The 24,971-nt window shown below is 25.0% G+C and overlaps 1 protein-coding gene across 11 annotated transcripts in view; it reads right to left on the bottom strand.

Annotated features, from left to right (window-relative positions):
* LOC123261494 (cAMP-specific 3',5'-cyclic phosphodiesterase) overlaps positions 1-24,971 on the bottom strand; it is a 131,419-nt gene that overhangs the window by 9,547 nt on the left and 96,901 nt on the right. For 5 of the 11 annotated variants that reach the window (XM_044723101.1, XM_044723103.1, XM_044723104.1 and 2 more), the window contains 6 exons: positions 17,293-17,469; positions 14,700-14,732; positions 13,447-13,467; positions 3,090-3,191; positions 691-755; positions 281-393 (listed from right to left, as the gene is read on the bottom strand). In XM_044723101.1, the coding sequence (XP_044579036.1) occupies positions 281-393; positions 691-755; positions 3,090-3,191; positions 13,447-13,467; positions 14,700-14,732; positions 17,293-17,469 (511 nt within the window). Of the gene's footprint in view, positions 1-280; positions 394-690; positions 756-3,089; positions 3,192-5,324; positions 5,972-13,446; positions 13,468-14,699; positions 14,733-17,292; positions 17,470-21,654; positions 21,898-24,971 lie in introns of those variants that run through there. The other 6 variants (XM_044723105.1, XM_044723096.1, XM_044723102.1 and 3 more) reach the window with 5 other exon arrangements.

Consider the following 24,971-nt stretch of genomic DNA (forward strand, 5'->3'; position numbering starts at 1 on the left):
ATTTCCAATTTTTTAATCTAAATTTTTAGTGATTATCAATCATCAATTACTAAAAATTTCTATCTTTTTGTTTTTTTTCTCCTATCAGATTTCTCAGATCTCTTAAATCTTAAATCAACCTTCTCTTTACAGATGCTATTTATTGTATATAAACATTACTAAACATTCTACACATAAGAATGTAACACATTCTTGTAAATTGCCGAGGGCGTTTCTTTACAAATAAATAAATAAGTTTTAATTATAAAATTATATTTTGGGTTTTTCAAAATATAATTACCTTGAGAGAAGCCATGTCCGACACAGACCGGTGAGTTTGAATAGTCTCCAATTGATCTAAGCACCAGTCAAGTTCCTCCATTGTCTCCACAGCCATTTTCATGTAGGTTTCATCTGAAAGTTATAATTGTTAATTAATACCCCTCAATAACCAGAATTTAACTTCCCTAGTTTCGAGTTCCTAGTTACGAGTTCCTAGTTTAGTGTCCTAACTCTTGTGTTATGTCCCTTGTTTCGTCAGCGTGTCTACATGTCTATCGAGTAACAATGATTCGATGTATATGTCTATGTGTTTATTATACAAATGATGTAATAGCAGAATCGAGTGCATAATAACAATAACGACAACGACTAAACTCTAAACTCGGCATCGGGAAACTAGTAGTAACTAATTATGGTAGAAAAACTTACCTCCGGGTGCCAGAACACGTGGTTGTGGTGTATTACTTCCTTGTGCCCCACTGCTTCTACGTGATCTGTAACGAAGTTTCAGGTTAATTTGGTTATTAGTTAATATTAGTTATTAGTTGTACTATGCAGATTACTGTCATTAGTTATTGTTATTAGTTATTATCTATCATTTAAATCTTGTAATCCGATTTAATCTTTATCTATGTTTAGCGCGTAGGATTTGCGTCAACTGTACTATTATTGGATTCCTTTTTTAGATATAATTGAATATTTATTATTTTATAAGTAATTAAAAGTTATAAAATTTTATTTGTTAAAAAAAAATTTTTTTTAATTAATTATAATTTTATTTTATAAGTTAAATTTATAATCAATATTTTATTGTTTTTTTGCAGTACTTAAAAATTTTTTTTATTTATTATTATTATCTATATTATTAAGAGAATAAGCGAGATTTTGTGGCGAGTATTTATATGATAAAATGGGTTTTTATGGTTAAATTTGGTATCATTAGAAAAGTTGAAAACCTGAAGTTGTGCCTTTTTAATGTTTTATATGCTTTTCTAAAATAGTTTATTTATTATAATAAGTTTTCGAAGTAGTTATAAATAGATTCGAATTTAGCGATAAACAAAATTTTATTTATTTATTTTGTTTTGTGGACGTCAATGTGGTTATATGTCAAAAATTAATTTATATAATTAAGAGACTAAGAAAAATTTAGTAACGGGTATATCTTTATCGTAAATTGGGTTTGATATTTTTTAGCGATATTTATTTATGATTTTAATAATTGAGAGAGAAAGGAAAATTTTGTGACGAGCATATTATTATTTTTGAAGAAATTTTTATAGATTAATTTGGTATCATCAGAAATGTCTTGATACGAAATTAGTTCCTTTTGGTTTTATATATTTTTTCGTAGTCAATTTTTTGTCAAGTTTTTGAAGGAGTTTTTAATAGTTTTTTGGTTCTATAAATTTATTCGGTCACATTTTTCCATTAAATTATTTGTAATTCATCCTGTGATAGCACTATTATTTTTTAAAATTTATTTAAAAAGTACCCAAACTATTAATGTGATTATAAAAAAATCATTAAGCCAAATTAATTTATATAATTAAGAGACTAATAAAATTTAGTAACGGGTAGATCTTTGTCGTAAATTGAGTTTGATAGTTTTTAAGGATAGTTATTTATAATTTAAATCATTGAGAGAGAAAGGAAAATTTTGTGACTAGCATATTATTATTTTTGAAGAAATTTTTATAGTTTAATTTTGTATCATCAGAAAGGTCTTGATACGAATTAGTTCCTTTTGGTTTTATATATTTTTTAGTAGTCAATTTTTTGTCAAGTTTTTAATAATTTTTTGGTTCTATAAATTTGTTCGGTCACATTTGTCCATTAAATTATTTGTAATTGATCCTGTGATAGCACTATTACTTTTAAAATTTATTTCAAAAGTACCCAAACTATTATTGTGATTATAAAAAAATCATTAAGCCAAATTAATTTATATAATTAAGAGACTAAGAAAAATTTAACAACGGGTATATCTTTGTCGTAAATTGAGTTTGATAGTTTTTAAGGATAGTTATTTATAATTTAAATCATTGAGAGAGAAAGCAAAATTTTGTGACGAGCATATTATTATTTTTATAGTTTAATTTGGTATCATCAGAAATGTCTTGATACGAATTAGTTCCTTTTGGATTTATATATTTTTTAGTAGTCAATTTTTTGAAGGAGTTTTTAATAATTTTTTGGTTCTATAAATTTGGTCGGTCACATTTGTCTATTAAATTATTTGTAATTCATCCTGTGATAGCACTATTATTTTTAAAATTTATTTAAAAAGTACCCAAACTATTAATGTGATTATAAAAAAATCATTAAGCCAAATTAATTTATATAATTAAGAGACTAAGAAAAATTTAGTAACAGGTATATCTTTATCGTAAATTGGGTTTGATATTTTTTAGCGATAGTTATTTATAATTTAAATCATTGAGAGAGAAAGGAAAATTTTGTGACTAGCATATTATTATTTTTGAAGAAATTTTTATAGTTTAATTTTGTATCATCAGAAAGGTCTTGATACGAATTAGTTCCTTTTGGTTTTATATATTTTTTAGTAGTCAATTTTTTGTCAAGTTTTTAATAATTTTTTGGTTCTATAAATTTGGTCGGTCACATTTGTCCATTAAATTATTTGTAATTGATCCTGTGATAGCACTATTATTTTTAAAATTTATTTAAAAAGTCCCCAAACTATAGTGTGATTATAAAAAAATCGCCAAAATTTTCTTATTGATATCTCCTAAATCTCGGCAGTCGCGTAGCGACTGCAGTTTACTAGTTATTATTATTATAATTATAATTATTATAAGACTTACTTGTTTGTTGGTACATTGGTGAGCGATAGGAAATTATTTCTAACGGATCGTAACGAGGCAAGTATCTGGGCGAACGGGGTAACGATAAGATCTTCGCCATGACTGTAAAATAATTATACACATAAAATTAATTATTCATATAAATTAAAAAAAAAATTATTTTCTCTCATTTAAAGGTAACGCTAATAAATGAAGCTTTGATGCGTTTACTTTTAATTAAAAATTTTATATAAAAGGTCGGGAAAATTAAAATCCAAAAGAGAAAAATGAAAAAGTAGAGGCAATTTGTAGCTTCTATTTATTGACGTTTTGCAAGTGGAATATATATTCATTATTATTATTATTTGTGTATATTGGAGCATAAATTTCAGCATGTCCATATATTTTAATACGTAATTGAATAAAATATATTTACATTGAGGTGATGAAAAAAAAATGAGTGTAAATTCGGATTGCACTTTATGAGCTAATTGCGTTGCAATAATAGTAAGAATAATCATGCATCATGACTGCGATACATCGTAGCAATAATTAATAAATATAAAGCAATATGGTCACTTAATTCTCTACAAGTATAAGTACTTATATATACAATCCACAATATTAATGAGTAAGCAGCGGAATAAGACCTTGTATTTTTATTTTCAATTTGTATCGAACAAGCTTACATATTTTTTTAGAACTTTTATTATTATTTCCATTAATTATTTTTTAATTTTAAATTTAATCACGGCAAGAAACTCGACAACTTGCCGTTAGACGCTGTTTATTTACTTCTTTACTGAAAGTAAACAATCTCGGGAAAATAACCTGCATTAATTTAAATAGTTTCTAAAAAAATTCATTTTTATAATTCATTTCAATAAAAAAATTCCAAGTAGTTTTCCGTGCAATAATTAATTATTATAAAAAAGTGTTGATGTTCAGTAAAATTTCTAAAAAATAGTTTCAAAGTTATTCTTTTCAAATAAATTAACAATTTAATAAAGTTTCAAATAGTTAAACATTTAAAAGTTCTCTTTTATAAACTTAGTATAACTTTTTTTTATATTTTTTTTGTAAAATTATTCTTTTGATCCGCTTTTATAAATTCGCTCATCTAAAATTCAAATTTGTTTTCTAAATATTTACTTTTAAACTTTCAATAAAAATCAATAGAGCTAAAAAAATAGTTTGTTACTTTCATTTCAATGAAATTTATTAAAAATTCAGACAATTATAAAGTTAAAAATTCTTTTTTAATTACAATTATTATTAATTTAATTTTAAAACAATTTTTATAATGAATAATTAATTATAAAAATTTTCTTTTGCATAATAATTAATTTTAAAAATTTTCTTTTGTAAAATAATTAGTTATAAAAATTATCTTTTGCAAAATAATAATTAATTTTAAAAATTTTCTTTTATAAAATAATTAATTATAAAAATTATCTTTTGCAACATAATAATTAATTTTAAAAATTGTCTTTTGCAAAATAGTAATTAATTTTAAAAATTTTCTCTTACAAAATAATAATTAATTTTAAAAATTTTCTTTATAAAATAATTAATTTTAAAAATTGTCTTTTGTAAACTAATAATTAATTTTAGAAAAGTTGGTTTATAAAATAATTAATTTTAAAAATTTTCTTTTATAAAATAATTAATTATAAAAATTATCTTTTGCAACATAATAATTAATTTTAAAAATTGTCTTTTGCAAAATAGTAATTAATTTTAAAAATTTTATTTTGCAAAATAATAATTAATTTTAAAAATGTTCTTTTATAAAATAATTAATTTTAAAAATTGTCTTTTGTAAAATAATAATTAATTTTAAAAATGTTCTTTTATAAAATAATTAATTTTAAAAATTGTCTTTTGTAAAATAATTAATTATAAAAATTATCTTATGCAAAATAATAATTAATTTTAAAAATTTTCTTTTGTAAAGTAATAATTAAATTAAAAAAAAAAAAAATAAGGAAAGCTAAAAAAAATATTTTCTGAGTTATTGTGAATAATTCTCAACAATTCTTTGAAAATTAATAAAATTCGAAGAATCTCAGTAGAATTGTGCAACCATAAATATTAAATAACTAAACCAAAGAAATAAATTACAAAGAATAAAATAAAAATTCCGGATAAAATAATATTAATCATATTTAATAATATATCTTTTGATATGTTCTATGCCGGCAAGGGCAAAGATTAAGGATAAAAGGAAAAAGTCAAAGGTTAGGGTTAACTTACTAATCACGTTTGGTAGGTGAAGCAAAGCACTGTTGCTCCCAAAACACAGCCCTTCTGGGAGGTCTGGACCTTAGCGCCGACATGGAGTGTGTCCGCGGTAATCCCGCGACAGCCCCCGCTAAATTGCCAACCATCCCGACAACTCTTGCCACAGTAGCATCATCGGTCCCTACCAGCGCAGGGGAGCTCATTCCTCCCCCGCATCTTTTCAAGCCTCCCGGATAAAAAATCAAGTCCTCGATCCCTATCTCCGAGATGTTTTTTCCATCCTCCCCCTCACTTACATCGCCCATTGTTACGCTCACAAATAACTAACATCGATCATTAATGATTATAAATTTATGAATTTGATCAATGTTATGCAAATTGAGGAAAGTACTCGGAGCATATTATAACAGAGTCGCAAATTGGATGAGATCTTATTTGATCATATAATCAAATAATTTAGTGATTAACTCGCCCACATGCACATCCAGAACACAGGATTACTTGTATATGGTCTAATAATCCTCTTTGTGTTTCACAGTAGGTATAGTACTCACTCTTATTATTTTTTTTTTAATATTTTAAATTAATGTCATGAATTTTTGTTATTACCATAATTAATTTCTATATTTTTACGTCTCATTGTGACCCAGAAAAAGTTACTACAAAGATAAAAAAATGTTTTTAAATCAAGTATTATATTTAATTTTGAAGAATTTAATATTCTTGATTTAAGGAAATTTTACTTGATTCAAGACTTTGTCTTGAATCCAGTTAATTTTTTTTTTTTTTTTTTCAGTGTAATTATTAATTAAATAATGAATCCCAAAGTGTAAAGTGTAAGTGTAAATAAGTAAATAAACAAAGACATTTAAGAATTTAAGAGTTTAACCTCCATGAAAGAAAAATATATGTTGAAATACATAAAAAATATATTTTAAATATATTAAAAATCTACAAAAAATATATATAAATTATGTATAGTAAATATATTTTTAATAACTAACTTTTGGCCGATTTTCATAGATATTTTATGTATTTTAGATATATTCAAAATATATTTTTTTTACATTTTTAGCTATGTATTTTTTACGTATTAAAACATATTAAGAATTTAATTTTTTAATTTAAGAATTAAAGTATATGTTATGTAGACAATAAGAGAGATTTTAATTATATATGTTTTTACCAAATTAATTTCTAAGCCGTCAGGCTGAAATAAATAATAAAAAAAAATACTAAATTATCATTTGAATTTTTTTTTAGACAATTCTCAAGTTGTTTGCTCATAACTTTAAAATCTTTTTGTTATAAGTTTTCTTAAAAGTTATTCTTATGCTGCACTAACTACTTGGCGCTATTATGAGGTACGTGTCTTTGTGTATATTTAGAAGTCGAGGGATAGAAATCATTACGAACACGGCCACCCCGGTGTTGTAGCATGACCTAGTCTTAATAAATTTTTCTTTAAATATAAATAACAACACTAACTCATTTTTACACCCATAATAATAAATAATAACAATAATATCCAGTTAAATGATTAAAAACTCAAAAGAAACTCTTTTTAAAAGATTTATAAACAAATCAATAAATTTTTCACTCGCGTCATATCCTTCCTCAATAATTAATAACGATTAATGATTATTGATTCACTCATCGTCATTTTAATTTCAATTTTATTTTTATTTTTAAAAATTATTTAGTGGTTTTTTAGTTTAAAAACTGACTTTGAGTACTTGAAACTTTTTATCCGACACATTTAAAAATTTTTTTGAATTTGAATTTTAATTAGAGCGGGAATAAAATCAAAGTGATGGAAATATTAAATTAATTGTCATTGTTGTTTTTCGATTTGATCGAAACTCACGCGAGTCACGTCGCGGGTATCAACGTCGCCATATCGACGGGTGCCGTTACCGCTCACCACGATGTCCAACTGCCCGGGGTCTTCCGGTTTCGCGGGGGATTCGCGATATTATTCCCTCGTGGTGGGGGAGACGGCTCCGTGTTATGTGCTGTGTCGTAGACGTGATTTGCGCGGGAAACATGCGCACCGGGAGTCTTTAACATCGCTGTCTAAACTTCGCGCCCTTTCGTTACATCTCGGACCCTTTCGTGACATAAGAGAATATCGCTGTCGTATCTAACTATTCTTCACTAAAATTACGGTAGTGAATTTTTATAATGGACATTTTTTTGTGCTAAAAATGGAAATAAAAGACTCAATTAATTTTTTTTTATCAAATAATTAATTTTTAAAAATTAATTATTGAAAAAATTTTATTATTCAAATATTAACACTTTTTTAAAATAATAAAATTTATTTTATAGAAAAAATAGTTAATTCTTTTTTTTTTTAGGAATAGAACTTTAATTTTAAGATTTTTACTGATTTTTAAATTTAAATTTTTTAAAATTAATTATTGACAAATTTTTAAAAAATTTAACTCAGAAAATATTTTATTATTTAAATATTAAAACTTTTTTATAATTATTTAATTTATTTATAAAAGAACAAATAGTTAAAATTATTTTTTTTTAGCAATAAAACTTTAATTTTAAAATTAAAATTTTTAAAAATTAATTATTGACAAATTTTTAAAAAATTTAACTCAAAAATATTTTATTATTTAAATATTAAAACTTTTTATAATTATTAAATTTATTTATAAAAGTAAAAATAGTTAAAATTATTTTTTAGCAATAAAACTTTAATTTTAAAATTTAAATTTTTTAAAATTAATTATTGACAAATTTTTAAAAAATTTAACTCAGAAAATATTTTATTATTTAAATATTAAAACTTTTTTATAATTATTAAATTTATTTATAAAAGAACAAGTAGTTAAAATTATTTTTTTTTATTATTAATATTAAAATGAATTATAACAAAAATAAATTTTTTAAAATGAATTTTTTTCTTGAACTAAATTAATTTTTTTCAGTACAAAAATGAATTTTTAATTTTTAGTATAATGAATAATTGTTTAAAAAATTTTTTCTAAATTTTAAAAGTTAAAATTTTGATATTTAAAAATATTTAACAAAATTTCAGATACTAAAATATCCACGAGATGATAAAAGATAAATCCACAAGTGAAGATATTTTTTTTTATGTCTGTACTCTCTACTACTCTTTCAACGAATCTGTTAATATTGATTTTCACGAATTGGCAAGGTTCCAGTTCACTTCGCATGCTCCAAGTACTTGCTTAAGAATCTGTGAGAATCGACAAGTTATCGAGTTTATTTACAGTCACTATTGTTTATATTTATCGCGATTATTCATGAAATGGATCATGTCCGAAATAACTACTTACTACTTGCTCTATTCACAGAACAACCTGTTTACATTTTTATTAATAATTATTGCAGCTCGTAAATCTCAACTTGAATTTTTCTCAATGGAAGCTTTAGAAATGAAAAAATTTATTTTAATATCTAGACCAAGCCGGCGTAATTAAGCTCCAAATAATTAATTAACTCAACAGTTCACGAGGCACACTCTGACCCTCGAGAAACGTGATAACAATTTTAAATATGCTAAATATACTTTCAATTATTACAAATAACTATATTTTATATTTTTTCACGCTTATAAATAATTAATGCCGTAAATAGCGAAAAAAAATTTATTAAAATTTCAAATCTCAGGGTTTTATTGAGCTATTTACTTTTTTTGGTACTTAATGCTAAATATCTGCAATAATTTACTTTTTTTTCGTCCAATTATTTATGGAATGTTTTGTTGTAAGCTGCTGGCCATTTATTTAATATTATCTCTCATTATATTAATTACCTTGCGTAATAATTATACTTTATTTTATTTCTTCTTCATTAGATCAAAAATAATTAATAAATTTCTTCATTAATATTTTTTAAAATTTCAAACATTTTATTTTTTACAAAAATAAAAATATAAATTAATCTAATAATTAGATCTTAAAAAAAATTGAATGCGAAATTAAAATACCGGATATCCAAATTTCTTATATGAGAAGATTATTATTATTATTAAATCTAACGATACTTTTTAGACTTTTTGAAGCTAGCTTTAAAACATTTAAAACCCGTCATAAAAATTTTCAATTTAAAAAATGATTAACTTTTGTTGAATTTTTTCAATTTTTCAACGGAAATTGAATTTCACTCTGTTCTTCATAGTAAAATAAGGTCACGTGTAATAGACACTAGCTAACTTGTTACATAAACTGTTTTTTATATTTTAGTTGTCAAAAACAGTTTTACCCTTCATGTTTTAACTAAAGTCATTTTTTCAATTATTTTTTTAATAAATTACCGACACGGAAAAAAAAATATTGTTAAAATGACTATCCAACGTATCCTCAAATGACGTTTCCTTAAAATAACGATCCGGATTGCTGATTTAAGGATTCATTTGTTTGACTTCCCGTGCAAAAAAAAATTTGTTTCGTTATGAATTTCATTGTGAATTTGATAATGAAATTCAGATTTTGAAACAAATATGAGTTTGATAATGAATTAGCTATAAAAATCCTCTAATTTTCTATTGCAGCTGAATCTAACAGCTAACCAACAGCTGAAATCTAATAATTTAATGGGTTATTTTTAAAAACTTACTTGTCACTTTAAACAAGTGATAAGTACATTATAAAAATCGTATATTTCCAGCTTTGAAGAAGATTCAAAATTGTTGAATCTAAAGAAATTAAGACAACGAAGAGGAGTAATTCATGATGAATTTGATGATAATGATTATCAATTTAGTACGAGAGTCATATTGAATTAATTATAAGATAAATATGTTTTATTTTATAATTGTATTTTTGTTTTACCCCGAAATTTCAAAAAAAAAAAAACTATTTTATTTAACTTAGAGGAAATGTATTACTAATTTAACAGTAATCAACAAAAATCATGGAAACATATAAAATTAATACTTGATTCATAATAAATTTATCATAAAAAGGTTATAAATTTTATATTAATTTGATTTTACCTTAATACTTGATTCATAATAAGTTTATTATAAATCATAAATAATTATCATAAATAAATAAATAAATAAATAAATAAATAAACTTAATTTAATGATGCAGAATGAAATATATTTTTTAGTTCATTTCTTTTTTAAATTATTCAATAAATAAATTTTTTTTTGTAATAGCACAAACAACGAACTGTAAACAATAGATATATATTTTTAAAAATAAATTTTAAATCTTGTTAACGCTTACATAAGAGTCACAAATAATTTTTTTTTTAATAGATTTATTATCATCAAATTCATCATGAATTACTCCTCTTCGTTGTCTTAATTTCTTTAGATTCAACAATTTTGAATCTTCTTCAAAGCTGGAAATATACGATTTTTATAATGTACTTATCACTTGTTTAAACTGACAAGTAAGTTTTTAAAAATAACCCATTAAATTATTAGATTTCAGCTGTTGGTTAGCTGTTAGATTCAGCTGCAATAGAAAATTAGAGGATTTTTATAGCTAATTCATTATCAAACTCATATTTGTTTCAAAATCTGAATTTCATTATCAAATTCACAATGAAATTCATAATGAAATAAATTTTTTTTTGCACGGGTTAAGTAGACAGAGTATAGCTCTTGTCAATATATGTAGTTTCGTCAAAACAGGCAATTATTTTGTTAACGTGAGGATCTGTATAGTTGAATTAACTAAATGTAACGCTAAAATAATGATATGGATCGTCATTTTGATGATCCGCTGTATAGCTGAATTGGCTATACAGCGTATATCTCTAAAAAAAAATGACTATACGGCGTATAGTCAGACTAACGATACGTATATCCTTATTCTAACGATATTTTTTTCTCCGTGTACGAGCATTCGTTTGTTGTATGACATTGATAGAAGAACAATCTTGATTTAAGAAACATTTTTTTTTCAAAAGTTGATTTTTGTTTCAAAATTTCTAGCTGTTTTAATTTAAGAAATAAACTCTTGAGACTAGATGTAGATATATTTCATTCAACAATTTTTGTCTCTTGGTTCAAGATAGGCGATAACATGATCCAAGATATTACCGACTTGTGTTAAGAATGGCTTTTTTTTCGAGTCATTAATTTACTATGTGAATTTCTATAAATTTATGTAAAAATATTTAATTATAATATGACTATATTTTCACAATTATGTTAAATCGAAAATCTATAAAAAAATTTTTTTTACTTCAATAACATCTTGAATAAAGAAATCATTATTTAAACAAACAATTTTAAGTTTTTTAAACGATAATGTTATTTTGGTTGAAAAACATAAATGTATCGATTGAAGATAATATATTTTTGAGTAAAAATACAAAACTTATCCAACGGAGACATACATTTCTTGAACCAAGAAAATCGAAACCAAGACAAAAAATTCTTGAAGCAAAATATAATCATTTGTTTTCCAAAATAAATTCTTAGATCAAGAAAATATCTCTTGAGTCAACATAAATTTTCTATCAGTGCAGCTATACGGTTTTTGTAAGATTTACCTCCTTAACAGGCGAGACCATCTTTTTCTCGCTTTGCTCTCACGGAGTTCAACGGAACTATCTCTGTCGCACTCCCAACAGCAGAGCAATTGCAGTTTCGATTGGTTTCACGAAACGAATGAAATTTTTGAAAAAAAAACGCTTTGTGGTGAAATAGTTTACTGAATTATCTATTATCTCTAAAAACGTTTTTTCAAAATTTCCATTCGTTTCGCTAAGCCGATTGAAACTGCAATCACTGGTCTCGGCTGTTAAGAGCGGTTTATAGTTGATTTTCAAACGTGTTTTTCTCATGTATGTGATAAAATTTCGAAAAAAAAACGCTTCGCTCTTCGATAGATAATTTAATTACACGGAAAAAAGTAAACTGTAATATTCACTCGGATTCCGGTTAATTTTTATAGTTTCAAACAGTAAAGCGGACATCGGGGTGGCAAAAATATAAATATTACAGAACTTAATGTAGAAAGTATAAAAGCCACAATTTATAATTTAATATCCAAAATAAGTGATTAGTAGCTGTCACTATAGTAAATAACGACTCTTTCATCTTAAAAAATTACAGTTTCAAACAGTAAAAATTGCCATTTCAATATATAATCCATATTATGAGGAGAAGGGGAACTCAGATGAAAGAGAAGGGGGTCTCACTCTGGGAGAATTTAACATTTGAAACAGTAAAAATTATACTTTTAAAATAAACATTTTACCAATCCAAGCAAGTCAATAATTACCGTTTGATTTTTAGCGTTGCGTTTAAAATTTACCATTTTACTTTGTAAATATTGACGTTGCTTGTATCAGAAATTTACTAACTTTATTTTATACTTTTTACATATCATAAGATCATTTTTTAGGTACGAAATGATAAATATCAAAGTCTGAATTATTAATTATTATACTTTAACATTTTAGACATTTACATAGCGAATATTACTGTTTGAAATAGTATTTTCTTCCATGTAAATAACAAATTGTAATGTTTAAATGGTAAATATTATAAAGTGAATAGTAAAATCACGATTTTACTGTTTGAAATGGTAATTTTTAGCAGTTGATCATTACTTATTATAAATCGGCTGTTATTTATTACAGTTTACTTTTTTCCGTGTATCTATCGAAGAGCGAAGCGCTTTTTTGGAAAATTTTCATTTATTTATGCATAAAATGCGTTTTAAGATTCCATTTGTTGTACAAGTATGACAGAGATACTTTCGTTTGTCCAATAGAGGGCGAGAGAGAGAGAGAGAGAGAAAATGTAAACCCTTCTTAAATTTCTAATTCTCTTGGTTTAGAATCTTTTAAGACGAGAGTATTCAATTTTCTTATAAATCTCGAATAACAATAAAATAGTGAGCTGGTTAATATGATTAAAAACATTATGTTAACTTGAATATTATGTAAATTTTATATTTTTATTACGTATGTATTAGCCGTAACTATGCGAAGTATAACTTGATATATATTATTTTTGCCATTCGGCTCCGTGCTTTGGCATTTAAACCTAATAAATAGATAAATAAATTTAATCACGATTTATGATTTTATTTTTTTAGATAAAAATTGTGTATAAAAAGAATTGGGAAACAATCTATCGCAGTCATTAAGGCGGTTTAAACATAATAAAGCGACTTACCTGTACGAATCAGTAAAGATCCTGAAAATAAAATTATTTAAAATTTCAATATTCCTTTTTTTGACAACACTATAAATTTTTAATAGATTCGTGGATTTCCATCTCGAAAAAATCCCCATTAATTAGAACAACAAAAAAAATAGAATTTATTTCCAATTAAAAGAAAATATTTCTTTAAAATAAATCTCGCGTTCTTGCGAATTCTCTTTGTGAGTAATTCAAGCGTGTAATGTGGAGAAAAAGTTATCGGAACATATCCAAAGGAAACGGTGAATTCTTTTGATAAATTTTTTATTATATCAGAGGAAAGAGTGAAATGGAAACCCCAGGATCTCATACAATCAGAAGCGTTTAAGATAAGCTTTTCTATTCGGCTCAATGGAATTAAATAACCAGTGAAGGCGAGGGAATACTTATCGTATTGAATGGGTGTATAAGAATTGAATTTAATATATAATAATATAATAGTAAGAAGAAAAATTTAAGTGCTGGGTGATATATGTTTAAATCTAACGCTCAACACGTGTTCTTGTAAATCTTACGGGACGTTTTTTGTATTACAGTGATAATAATAGCGATATAGCTAGTAGTAAAATGCTTTATCTATTATCTATAAGCGTTATCGTTAAATAGAATCCCTCTGGGCTATAAATAACCAAAGGAAGCTGAGGATAAACAGAATAAGTGCTTTTATAATTTAAACAGCCACTAAAAATATAATTTTACGCTCTTGCTCTTTTTTGCCATGCAGCGAAATATTGCTGTGCAAAGTGCATGTGATCGTGAAATTTTTCTAAAGCGAAGAGATGAGTCCAAGGAGAATTTATGTCACCTGAATTTTTTTTTTTTTTTTGATAAAAAAAATTTTTTTCAATAAATTTTAAAAATTGACAATTTAATATTTTTTAAATTGTTTTTCATGGAAAGTAAAAAATTTTAAATTGACCTTTGAAAAATAGTGAAAAATAGGTTATTCAATCCGCACGATAAAGCTGAAACTAAATGAAAGAAAAAAAAAATATTGAAGAGGAAACAAAAGCTTTTTTTAAATATTTTTTAACATAAAACTCTTTTGAATCGAGTGCTGGGAGTAATGTGATAAAAAATTAACGTGACAAATGAAACTAAAATCTGAAATACGAATAACAAACAAAAGGGAAAATAAAAACAAAATAAAGTGAGTTATAGTGATAGTGATAAATAATAATAATAATAAAAAGCGTGGAGTAAGATAATAAATATCGATTACATACGCTCGCTCGATTGGCGGCTCTGTCTCTTTGAACCTGTAACCGAAGTATCAGACACCAGATGTTATGACAATTACCAGTATACAGTTCAGTGTATTGAGTTTTATATGTATATATTTGCAATATATGTGGTAATAATAATTATCTAATCTAATAATAAATACTGGTTCATTGACACCACGAGGGTGGGTTTGGAAAGAGCTTTTAAGTGGCTAAAAGTCGTGAACTGACGGAGCGGGGTTCGATTCTCGCTCGGGGTAATTCAATTTTTTTTTAGAGATTTTGTTTTAGAATTAAAGCTAGTTTCCGAATGCAGCCTAAGAACAGCTTCTATGATTCTTGATCCTCTGACAAAATATCCCCGGACAGAATATCTTAAATAATTGAATTACCAACACATAAGCTTGTTACCGTGTTGTGCCTTTTTATCATGGATTTTATCTGCCCTGTTATGACAAAACGACGTATCTCAAAAATTATAGTTTCGAGAAAATAGCGTATAAAGTTTTCACAGAATTTCCCGTGCAAAAAAAATTCTGATTCAAAATGAATTTAAGATTGAAATTCATATTTTGACACAAATATGAATTAATTTTGAGATCAATCCAAATTTGAAATTGATTTGTAAATAGAAATTAGCACGTCTGTAAAACTTTCGATCCTGTTTCAGAATTTTAATGAAGACTTAAAAATATTTAGGATTAATTTTATGAATAAAATATTCTAAAGTCTTTATTAAAATTCTGAAGCAGGATCGAAAGTTCTCAAATCAATTTCAAATTTGGATTGATCTCAAAACTAATTCATATTTGTGTCAAAATATGAATTTCAATCTTAAATTCATTTTGAATCAGAATTTTTTTTGCACGGGTTGAGTACAATTCTACAGAAAAATTCATTTCTGTCATGACAAAACGTTGTAACTCGAGATAGGGGAAGGACGGGCAAAACGGATATGTTAATTTAAAACTGAAATAACAAATATATATTATAATCATATCTATTCTTAACTTTGGCTAATAATTTTTGGGTAATTGAAGTTTATAATTAAAGTAAAATAAAAATAAAAACAAAAAATTCTTCTTCGAAATTAAAAAGTCAACATTATCCGTTTTGCCCTACCAGGGCGGGCAAAATGAATACTCAGGTCGCGTAAAACGAATACTGATTAGAAAATACATTTCAATCAAAACGATCGTCGCAAAAATATGAACCACGTCCGGAATATGAAGAAAAAAATCAAATCTGCATCGTCCTTAACAACATTAAAATAATCAATGTATATTTACGATTTAAAATTTTAATTTTTTCCTAAATTTCAATATTTATAAAAAATTCTCACAATTTTGCAAAACCAATGCTTTATCGATAACGGTAAGTGTAGTTACATAATAGATTGATAGATTACAGTCTAAAATGTTTCTATCGATCGACCAGCGATTTAAAACGATTATTCATTTTACACGCCCTCTCCGTCTTGCCCGCCCGTCCCCTACGTTTTTTAATCTTAAGAAACTAATGCTCATTTTGATAAATAAATGAAATTGTTATGACAAAACACTGTAACTCGAAGAATTAAATGTTATATTAATGTCCAATGCAAAACAAATACGTTTTTTTTTTTTTTCATTTCTTTTATACGCACATTTAATCATTATTATTGGCATAATTAATTAAATTAGTAAAATTTTGATGATACCTTATCGTTAAGTGACACTAAAAAAATTTTTCTGGCTTTGTTACGACAAAACAGCGTATCTCAAGATACGTCATTTTGTTATAACAGGGCAGTTGTGTGATATTTTCTCGGGGATATTTTTTTTTTTATATTTTATAGGGGATATTTTGTCGGAGGATCAAGATTCCTGATAACTAAGAAGAATACCAATAAAGTAAAGAGTTACATCAAATAGAAATGAAATTGAAAGTTGCTGTCGAACTTATAATATAAATTGTATTGTATTGAGTGACTATAGTAAACAATACAGACATTTATAAGCGGCAGATTAAATGATATAATACATAATTCGCGTAAAATAAGCCACATTGACATATGACATGTACTTGAGCATTCATTAGAATAAAAAATAATAACATACGGTATTAATTAACTGATACATTGTAAATTTCAACTACTTTCGTTTTTTTATTTTTTAGAGCAATTGCTGCTGTAACAATTATTAATTTTTATTATTTAAATTTATTTTAATTCTTTTTAAGTTGAAGGAAGAAAAATATAAAAAAATAATCAACTTTAAAAACATAAAAATAAAAATAAAATAATTAAAAACAGCAACAGAAGCTTCTCAATAAATTACAAATAAAAAACCTGTTATCAGATTTAATTATATTACCCACGGCAATAATACTCGATCGGAAAAATAATGAAAGGAAAACTATAAAACCAGTCCCCATAAAACGCCAGTTAAACTTTCGATTCAAGAAAAAAAAATCCTGGATAAATAAATTCTGTATCTCTAGTAAAAAAATTTAACATTTGAAAATATCCTGACTGAAATTCTCCACCGGTTGCTTCTCAAGCTTTCTTTCTTTCGTCTTGTTAAAAATAAAATAGAAAGACAAATAAACAAAGTACCTTTCGCTGGCGATAGAGCTGTTTCTTGACATGGATTTAGGTGACATTTCAAAGTCGCTGTCACTGCGGTAGAGAAAGCTTTCTCTCCTTTGAGGCAGATTCTGGAGCACAAGTCCCGCGTTAGGAGATGCGGCTCCAGTTCCTTCCAAAGCCGAACCTCCATTTTCCACATCGAAGCTGAAATTGAAATAAAGGACTATTTATAATATCAATTCATCAATCTTTGATGAATTATTCAATCCAACACAATTAAATTAAATTTATATTCACTTGTAAGTCCAAAAAAACGTATTTTTTTGCGAATTTTTTTTGAGGCTTTTTATAAAATAAATAAATACATAGAATAAATGTACGAACAGCGAACTTAATGTATTTTAAGAATTCGCGATGTATTTACAAAAATATTGGGTTCCGTTGTTCCTGTAATAGATTTTCTAGAGAACCTCCATAAAAAGGTGACTAGCGGTGAGGAAGATATTAGGTGACGGAATGGTAGTTACGGACAATGTCTCGGATAGCTTAACTGGTAGAGCCTTTGGCGCGTAACCAAATGATCCGGGTTCGAGTCCCGGTCTGGGCTGTCTGAATTATTTTTTCGGTTACCGAAAAATTCCTACTGAGTAAGGTCCCTCCTCCCCATTATCCTTTATTTCCCCAGTTCCCAAATTTGTCTTTAATGACAAATTTAGCTATAAATTATGGTAATAATTTTTCTCTGATCCACACTGATAGAAGGATTTATTTGTATTAAAAAATATTTGTTAAAAGTTAACAAATCATTTATTAGAGACCATTTTTTAGTTTTAAACAAATATTTCTTAGTATTTAAAATAATTTTTTTGTATTTAATAAATCTGATATTCACTCCCGAGTCAGAATAATGAACCTATATGAGCCTACATGAACCTACATGAGCCTACAGAATAATTTTCAATTGTTTTGATTGATATTATTCAATTTATAAATTGAATTTTTAAGTTTTTTTATCAATAAATTTTTAGTTACTATTTAAATTTATTTGTATTGTACAATTTAATATTGGTATAAGTGTATTTTGCGAGGTTATATTGATCAATCGAAACAATTAAAGATAAAAATATCGATCGAAACAATTAAAAATTGTCCTGCAGGCTCATGTAGGTTCATGTAGGCTTATGTAGGTTCATTATTCTGACTCGGGCTTATTAAATATTAATAAATCTTTTTAAATACTAAGAAATATTTTTTAAGGACTAAAAAGTGGTCTCTAATAAATGATTTGTTAAATATTAACAAATATTTTTAATTATAAACAAATCCTTTTATCAGTGCAAATTATTAGAAATAAAAAAAACCAAAAGATTTATTTTTAGGATAGATGAATACAGGTAATAATCGATGGAATAGTCAAAATTTTGATTTTTGATAAAATGGCGGTTTCCTGAAGAAAAAAATAATTTTTTTTTTAATTTACACACTGCGATAGAAGGATTTATTTGTATTAAAAAATATTTGTTAATAGTTAACAAATCATTTATTAGAGACGACTTTTTAGTAATAAACAAATATTTCTTAGTATTTAAAATAATTTTTTTGTATTTAATAAATCTGATATTCACTTATTAAATATTAATAAATCTTTTTAAATACTAAGAAATATTTTTTAAGGACTAAAAAGTGGTCTCTAATAAATGATTTGTTAAATATTAACAAATATTTTTAACTATAAACAAATCCTTTTATCAGTGCAAATTATTAGAAATAAAAACCAAAAGATTTATTTTTAGGATAGATGAACACAGGTAATAATCGATGGAATAGTCAAAATTTTGATTTTTGATAAAATGGCGGTTTCCTGAAGAAAAAAATAATTTTTTTTTTAATTTACACACTGCGATAGAAGGATTTATTTGTATTAAAAAATATTTGTTAATAGTTAACAAATCATTTATTAGAGACGACTTTTTAGTAATAAACAAATATTTCTTAGTATTTAAAATAATTTTTTTGTATTTAATAAATCTGATATTCACTTATTAAATATTAATAAATCTTTTTAAATACTAAGAAATATTTTTTAAGGACTAAAAAGTGGTCTCTAATAAATGATTTGTTAAATATTAACAAATATTTTTAACTATAAACAAATCCTTCTATCAGTGCACTTTAAAGTGGCTTAAAAAATCGAAATTATTGTCAGAAACCTTATTCCTTTGATCATTACCTGACAAAAGTATCTAAGAAGATGGTGTAAAAATTTCAAGCTGATTGTTCCAGCCGTTTTGGAGAAATTTTGCTCACCAACTTTCTCGAAAACACCGTTTCGAGAAAAACGCGTTCAAAGTTTTGGGAACCATTTAAACTAAGTTTAAAAATTTTTTTTTTAATTTTTCTCTGAAACTATTTGCGGGATCAATGTGAAATTTTTGGACAATATTCTCAAATATTTACATTCAAAATATGCAAAAAAAATTCGATTTTTTCAAGATTACAAGTGGATATAACTCTTTAATTAAAACTTCTTGCGTAAAGGATGAAAAATTCAATTTAAAAAATTACAATACTAAAAATTATTATAATGTTAAAAACAATAAATAAAATAGAATAATTGTCTTCTTTCCTTTTAGTAATTTAAATTTGTTCATGAGATTTATTTACAGGCTGCCTGGAACTCTTCCGGCAATCCACGCATAATGCAATACAAATACAATGAACAAACCGGACTTGTGAATTTTTATTAGTATTAGTGTTAGCATTAGTAATAGTTTTACCGATGTGATATCTGATGCGATGATTGCCGAGTTACGCAACTAAACCGGCACATCATTACTTCCACACACTCACATATAGATAAATACGTACAAGTACACATATATAGACTGGTAGTATTCATCGATTAAATAGCCTGTTGCCCGCTACCTAATGTATACTCAATTGTTACTCCAACTACATTATATCAATTGAATTTTATTTATAAATTATTACTATTATATTACTTTCGGTTTATATATAACATACCAGAAACCTCGCTCACATCGTTTCAATTCTAATCACTTTGTTTGCGCTTAAACATCAATCTAAAATCTCTTAATTTTTAATAAACTTCTTTTTACTCTGTTTTTTTTTTTTTAATACTCAATATCTACTTCATGTTCATTGCCATTTTAAATTTGCGATAAGAAACACAATTAACAATCCACTTTAACTCTAACTTATATATTATAAAAATTATTTTCAAGTTTGTTGTTTTTTTTTATTATCTTTGCGTTATTAATAAACGATAATTGCCGGTAAGTGGTTTTAGAAATACAAAAAAATATTTGAGAAGATTTTAATGTAGAAAATAAATAAATTTGTTTATTTTTTTAGTAAAAAAAAATAGAGAAATTTTATTAATGTTTTAAAAGAAGAAAATTCTTGTTAAAAATATGTTATTATCGTAAAAAAAAAAAATGTTTATTGTTATATTTAATTCCTGTACAATAGAAGAAAAGTTTTAATCTTTAAGAAGAAGAAATATTATTTTTATGTAAAAAAAATAAAGCTTATTTTAATTTATGATTACTTAGAATAAATATTATGTTATAAAAGATTTTAAAGTTTTGTTAAAATTTTTTTTAAATATGAAATATTTAATAAAATTTTTTAATAAAAAAATTTTCCATAAATAAATAATAAATATAGCTTATTTTAATTTATGATTAAAATAAATTGTAAATATTATGTTATAAAAGATTTTAAAGTTTTGTTAAAAAAATTTTTTTTAAATATTAAATATTTAATAAAATTTTTTAATGAAAAAGTTTTCCGTAGAAAAATAAATAATAAATAATAAATATAGCTTATTTTAATTTATTATTATTTAAAATAAGTTGTAAATATTATGTTATAAAAGATTTTAAAGTTTTGTTGAAAAAATTTTCCATAAAAAGATACAATTAAAAAAAAACGATACATAATAAATAAAAAAAAAAAAAGGTATATCGTATTTACGTAATAACTAAGCAATGCCGGCGTGACAACAGCGTGGTTCTGCGTGACATGAAGCCCTCTCAATTACAGATACATACGTCTTTTAGCCAATCAATATTGACCTTTAGATTGTAGATCCAATAATTTATCAATAGACGGATTATTGTAACTCCTACTATTATTATTTCCGGAAAGGTATAATTTTGTAAAATTATTATTATGTGGTATTTTTAGTCGACTACCGACTAGTAATTACTGAACCGAGCAGCCTGGACAATTACCGTCGCAAATCAAGGTATCGGGTCACAATATCACAGTGTCACATAACAAGTAACTAAAATTCAAATTACCAAAGCCACATGATATCATTGTATATCAAATATGATATGAGAAACATGGGAGAGAACTTACGGAACGATGTAGAGAACTCTAGGGTGGGGCTTGGCCCGCGATAAAGTCGAAACGCACCCGCTGTGTCTTCTCAAAGAAGTTGATACCGGAAGTGCCATTTTCATAGCACCCGAGTCTTTGAATGAAAACCGCGGGCTTTCTCCGGATGCTATCAAAACTGCATACTCGTTCATGTTCATTAATCATTTTATGTTTTTTTCTACGATCTATCCATTTGATTTATTTTTACAATTATTTTAATTGCTCTATTATTATTGAATTTCTAATCACAATTTCACTCTCATACATTTTTCACTTTGTTTTTTTAATAAAAATTTTCTGACCTTTTTTAAGCTAAAAAATATTTTTATAGCTTAAAAATATTTTTTTTAGTGATAAAAAAATATTGTAATATTAATAATAATTATGCTAAAGGTGAAATAGTAAATAAACGCATATATGAATTTATAATTCGAGATTCGACTTGCAAAGTCGCGTGCCAGCGAGATACTGACGAGATACTAGCACTCACTAACATATACATGTGTATATGTATAGTTATAGAGTAAATTAGCCTGCTCTCGGTAGCTTGTATTTTATTAAAAACTATACAAGCTCAAATTTAATCGCTAAAATTGCTAACTCATCAAATAAATAAATATGAAATTTTTTTAATAAATATCTAATTCGTCCTTAAAATTTTTAAAATTAATTAAGTAATAATTTATTTAATTTTTAAGTGTTTATTTAATTTTTAGATATTAATAATTTATTTAATTTTTAAATTAATTATTAAAAGTCGGGATTTTTCCTCTGAAAAATTTTTATTTGAATTAAAATAATTTTTTTTTTAATTTAAAATTTTATCAAATTAATTTTAATCCTTAAAATTTTTTAATTTATTAAGTATTAATAATTTATTTAATTTTTAAGTATTTATTTAATTTTTAATTTTTAAATATTAATAATTTATTTAATTTTTAAATTAATTAAGTATTAAAAGTCGGGATTTTTCCTCTGAAAAATTTTTATTTGAATTAAAATAATTTTTTTTTTAATTTAAAATTTTATCAAATTAATTTTAATCCTTAAAATTTTTTAATTAATTAAATATTAATAATTTATTTAATTTTTAAGTATTTATTTAATTTTTAATTTTTAAATATTAATAATTTATTTAATTTTTAAATTAATTAAGTATTAAAAGTCGGGATTTTTCCTCTGAAAAATTTTTATTTGAATTAAAATAATTTTTTTTTTAATTTAAAATTTTATCAAATTGATTTTAATCCTTAAAATTTTTAAATTAATTAAATATTAATAATTTATTTAATTTTTAAACTAATTAAGTATTAAAAGTCGGAATTTTTCCTCTGGAAAATTATTATTTGAATTAAAATAATTTTTTTTTAATTTAAAATTTTTTCAAATTGATTTTGGTTCGTAGAAAAAACAATAAAATGTATTATGTAAATAGTTTAACAAGAGTTGATTTATTTCTGAGGACTCGAGAGGCAATAAACGGTGAGATTTATTGAACACTCGGTTATCATTATTTAGTTCGGTATCTGATATTTACTCTGGATATCTAATACATAGTTGATAATTAAACGAGCGTAAGTGGCTCTGTTGCTGCTAAGCGATAGCAGAAATATTTTTTTTATAATTCTCAAGAAATTTCTAGAGTAAAATAGTAAAATAGAAGAAAAAAAAATGGAATTTTTTGCAGTATAGTTCGAGAGATTTATTGCCTAGCGCTTTTGTAGTTTGAATAATGGAATTATTACCAGGAGTTATGAGGAGAGATTAAATGGCTTGGTGCTGCCGCCTACAGGCAGCGTCATGAATCACTTAAAGGGACTCGAGAGATAAAACAGCGGGCATTTATATCGATAGGTAACTTTATGGATCTTTGAGAGACCAGAAAGAGGGTGAGTAAGAGGAGGGTGAGTTTACTCTTAAAAAGATAGAGTGAAGAGAGATTTATATTTGTTGAAGACTTCAGTTATTAGTAATGAGAAAAATGTTTAAGAGACTTGAAGGGTTTTTAAATTAAATTGTAGGTCAAATATTGGACATGTTTTTTAGAGGAAGAAATTTTCTAAAAAAATATTTTTATAAATTTTTTGTCTCAATGTTTAGACATAATTTGAATTTAAAAATTTTTACATTTGTTTTTAGAGAAAAAAATTTCCGAGCTTGTTTTTAAAATGTAGATCGTATGTAAATTTGAAGGTTTTTAAATTGAAAAACACTTTGAGCGGCAATGCGGTTTCCGATAAATAAAAGTTTAGATGTGCATTTACCTAAATGAGATTACGTCGATCTTAAATTATCGGAAATGTTACATTATATTTTTTTACACAAAAAAAAAATATTCTTGAATCAAAATTACCATCAGAGATGAAAACATTGAATGATAAGAAGAAACTAATAAATAAAAAACTGAGAGAATGGATAAAAATAGATAATTAGTTGAAAATCGTGATATTAATATAATTTCTGCAACAATATTACTTATAAAATTTATATAAACTACAAACTTGCTAGGCTGATATTCTTTTAGCTTGCGCTGTATTAAGTATTACTATATTGATTGTTGATAATAAAAATTTATAATTTAATATGTACTCATTCTATGCACAGGTGCTACACGCACCTCTATAGAATTTTTTATAACGAGAATAATAAATAAATAAATAAGTATAATTTTGAAGAAGTTAGTCTTCTTGATTTGAGTAGAAAAAATCTTAAACTAATAAATTTTTCTTGATATACAGAAATTTTACGTAATTCAAGACAATTACCCTCTTAAAAATTATTTTCTTGGTTCAAGAATTTTTCTCTCGAATCAAGTTAATTTTTTTTTTTCAGTGTAGCGACTCTCTTGAGATTGGATTAAATCAAGCCATCAAATATCAACGTATTTACATTTTCGCCATAAACTAGATTACCAGGGTGTATGCGAAATCAAAGCAATAAAGGGAACTCAATCATCAGCTTACCCTAGTGTAGCACGATATAGGTTACAGGTTATAAACCACCCAAATAACTCTCGAGAATAATATCCTAGTGTATCGTAATACCATGATCCAAACACAACTTGATATACTGAATACAAAATAGTATCAATACCATAACGATATTCCATACCAACTTGAGATTTTATTATGTATTATATTATGTATCTGACAACTAATATATCTCCACCTACATTTCTGCGCTATGAAAATATTTCCTTATACTTATTTATAGCCATAATATTTTTATAGCCTCTCCAAAAGAAAGCGCTGAAATGTTTTCTTTTTTAACTTCCCGATTTTTGAAAATCTCAGATT

The sequence above is a fragment of the Cotesia glomerata genome, linkage group LG3 (assembly GCF_020080835.1).
Source record: "Cotesia glomerata isolate CgM1 linkage group LG3, MPM_Cglom_v2.3, whole genome shotgun sequence".
In the NCBI taxonomy this organism is placed as follows: Eukaryota; Metazoa; Arthropoda; class Insecta; order Hymenoptera; family Braconidae; genus Cotesia; species Cotesia glomerata.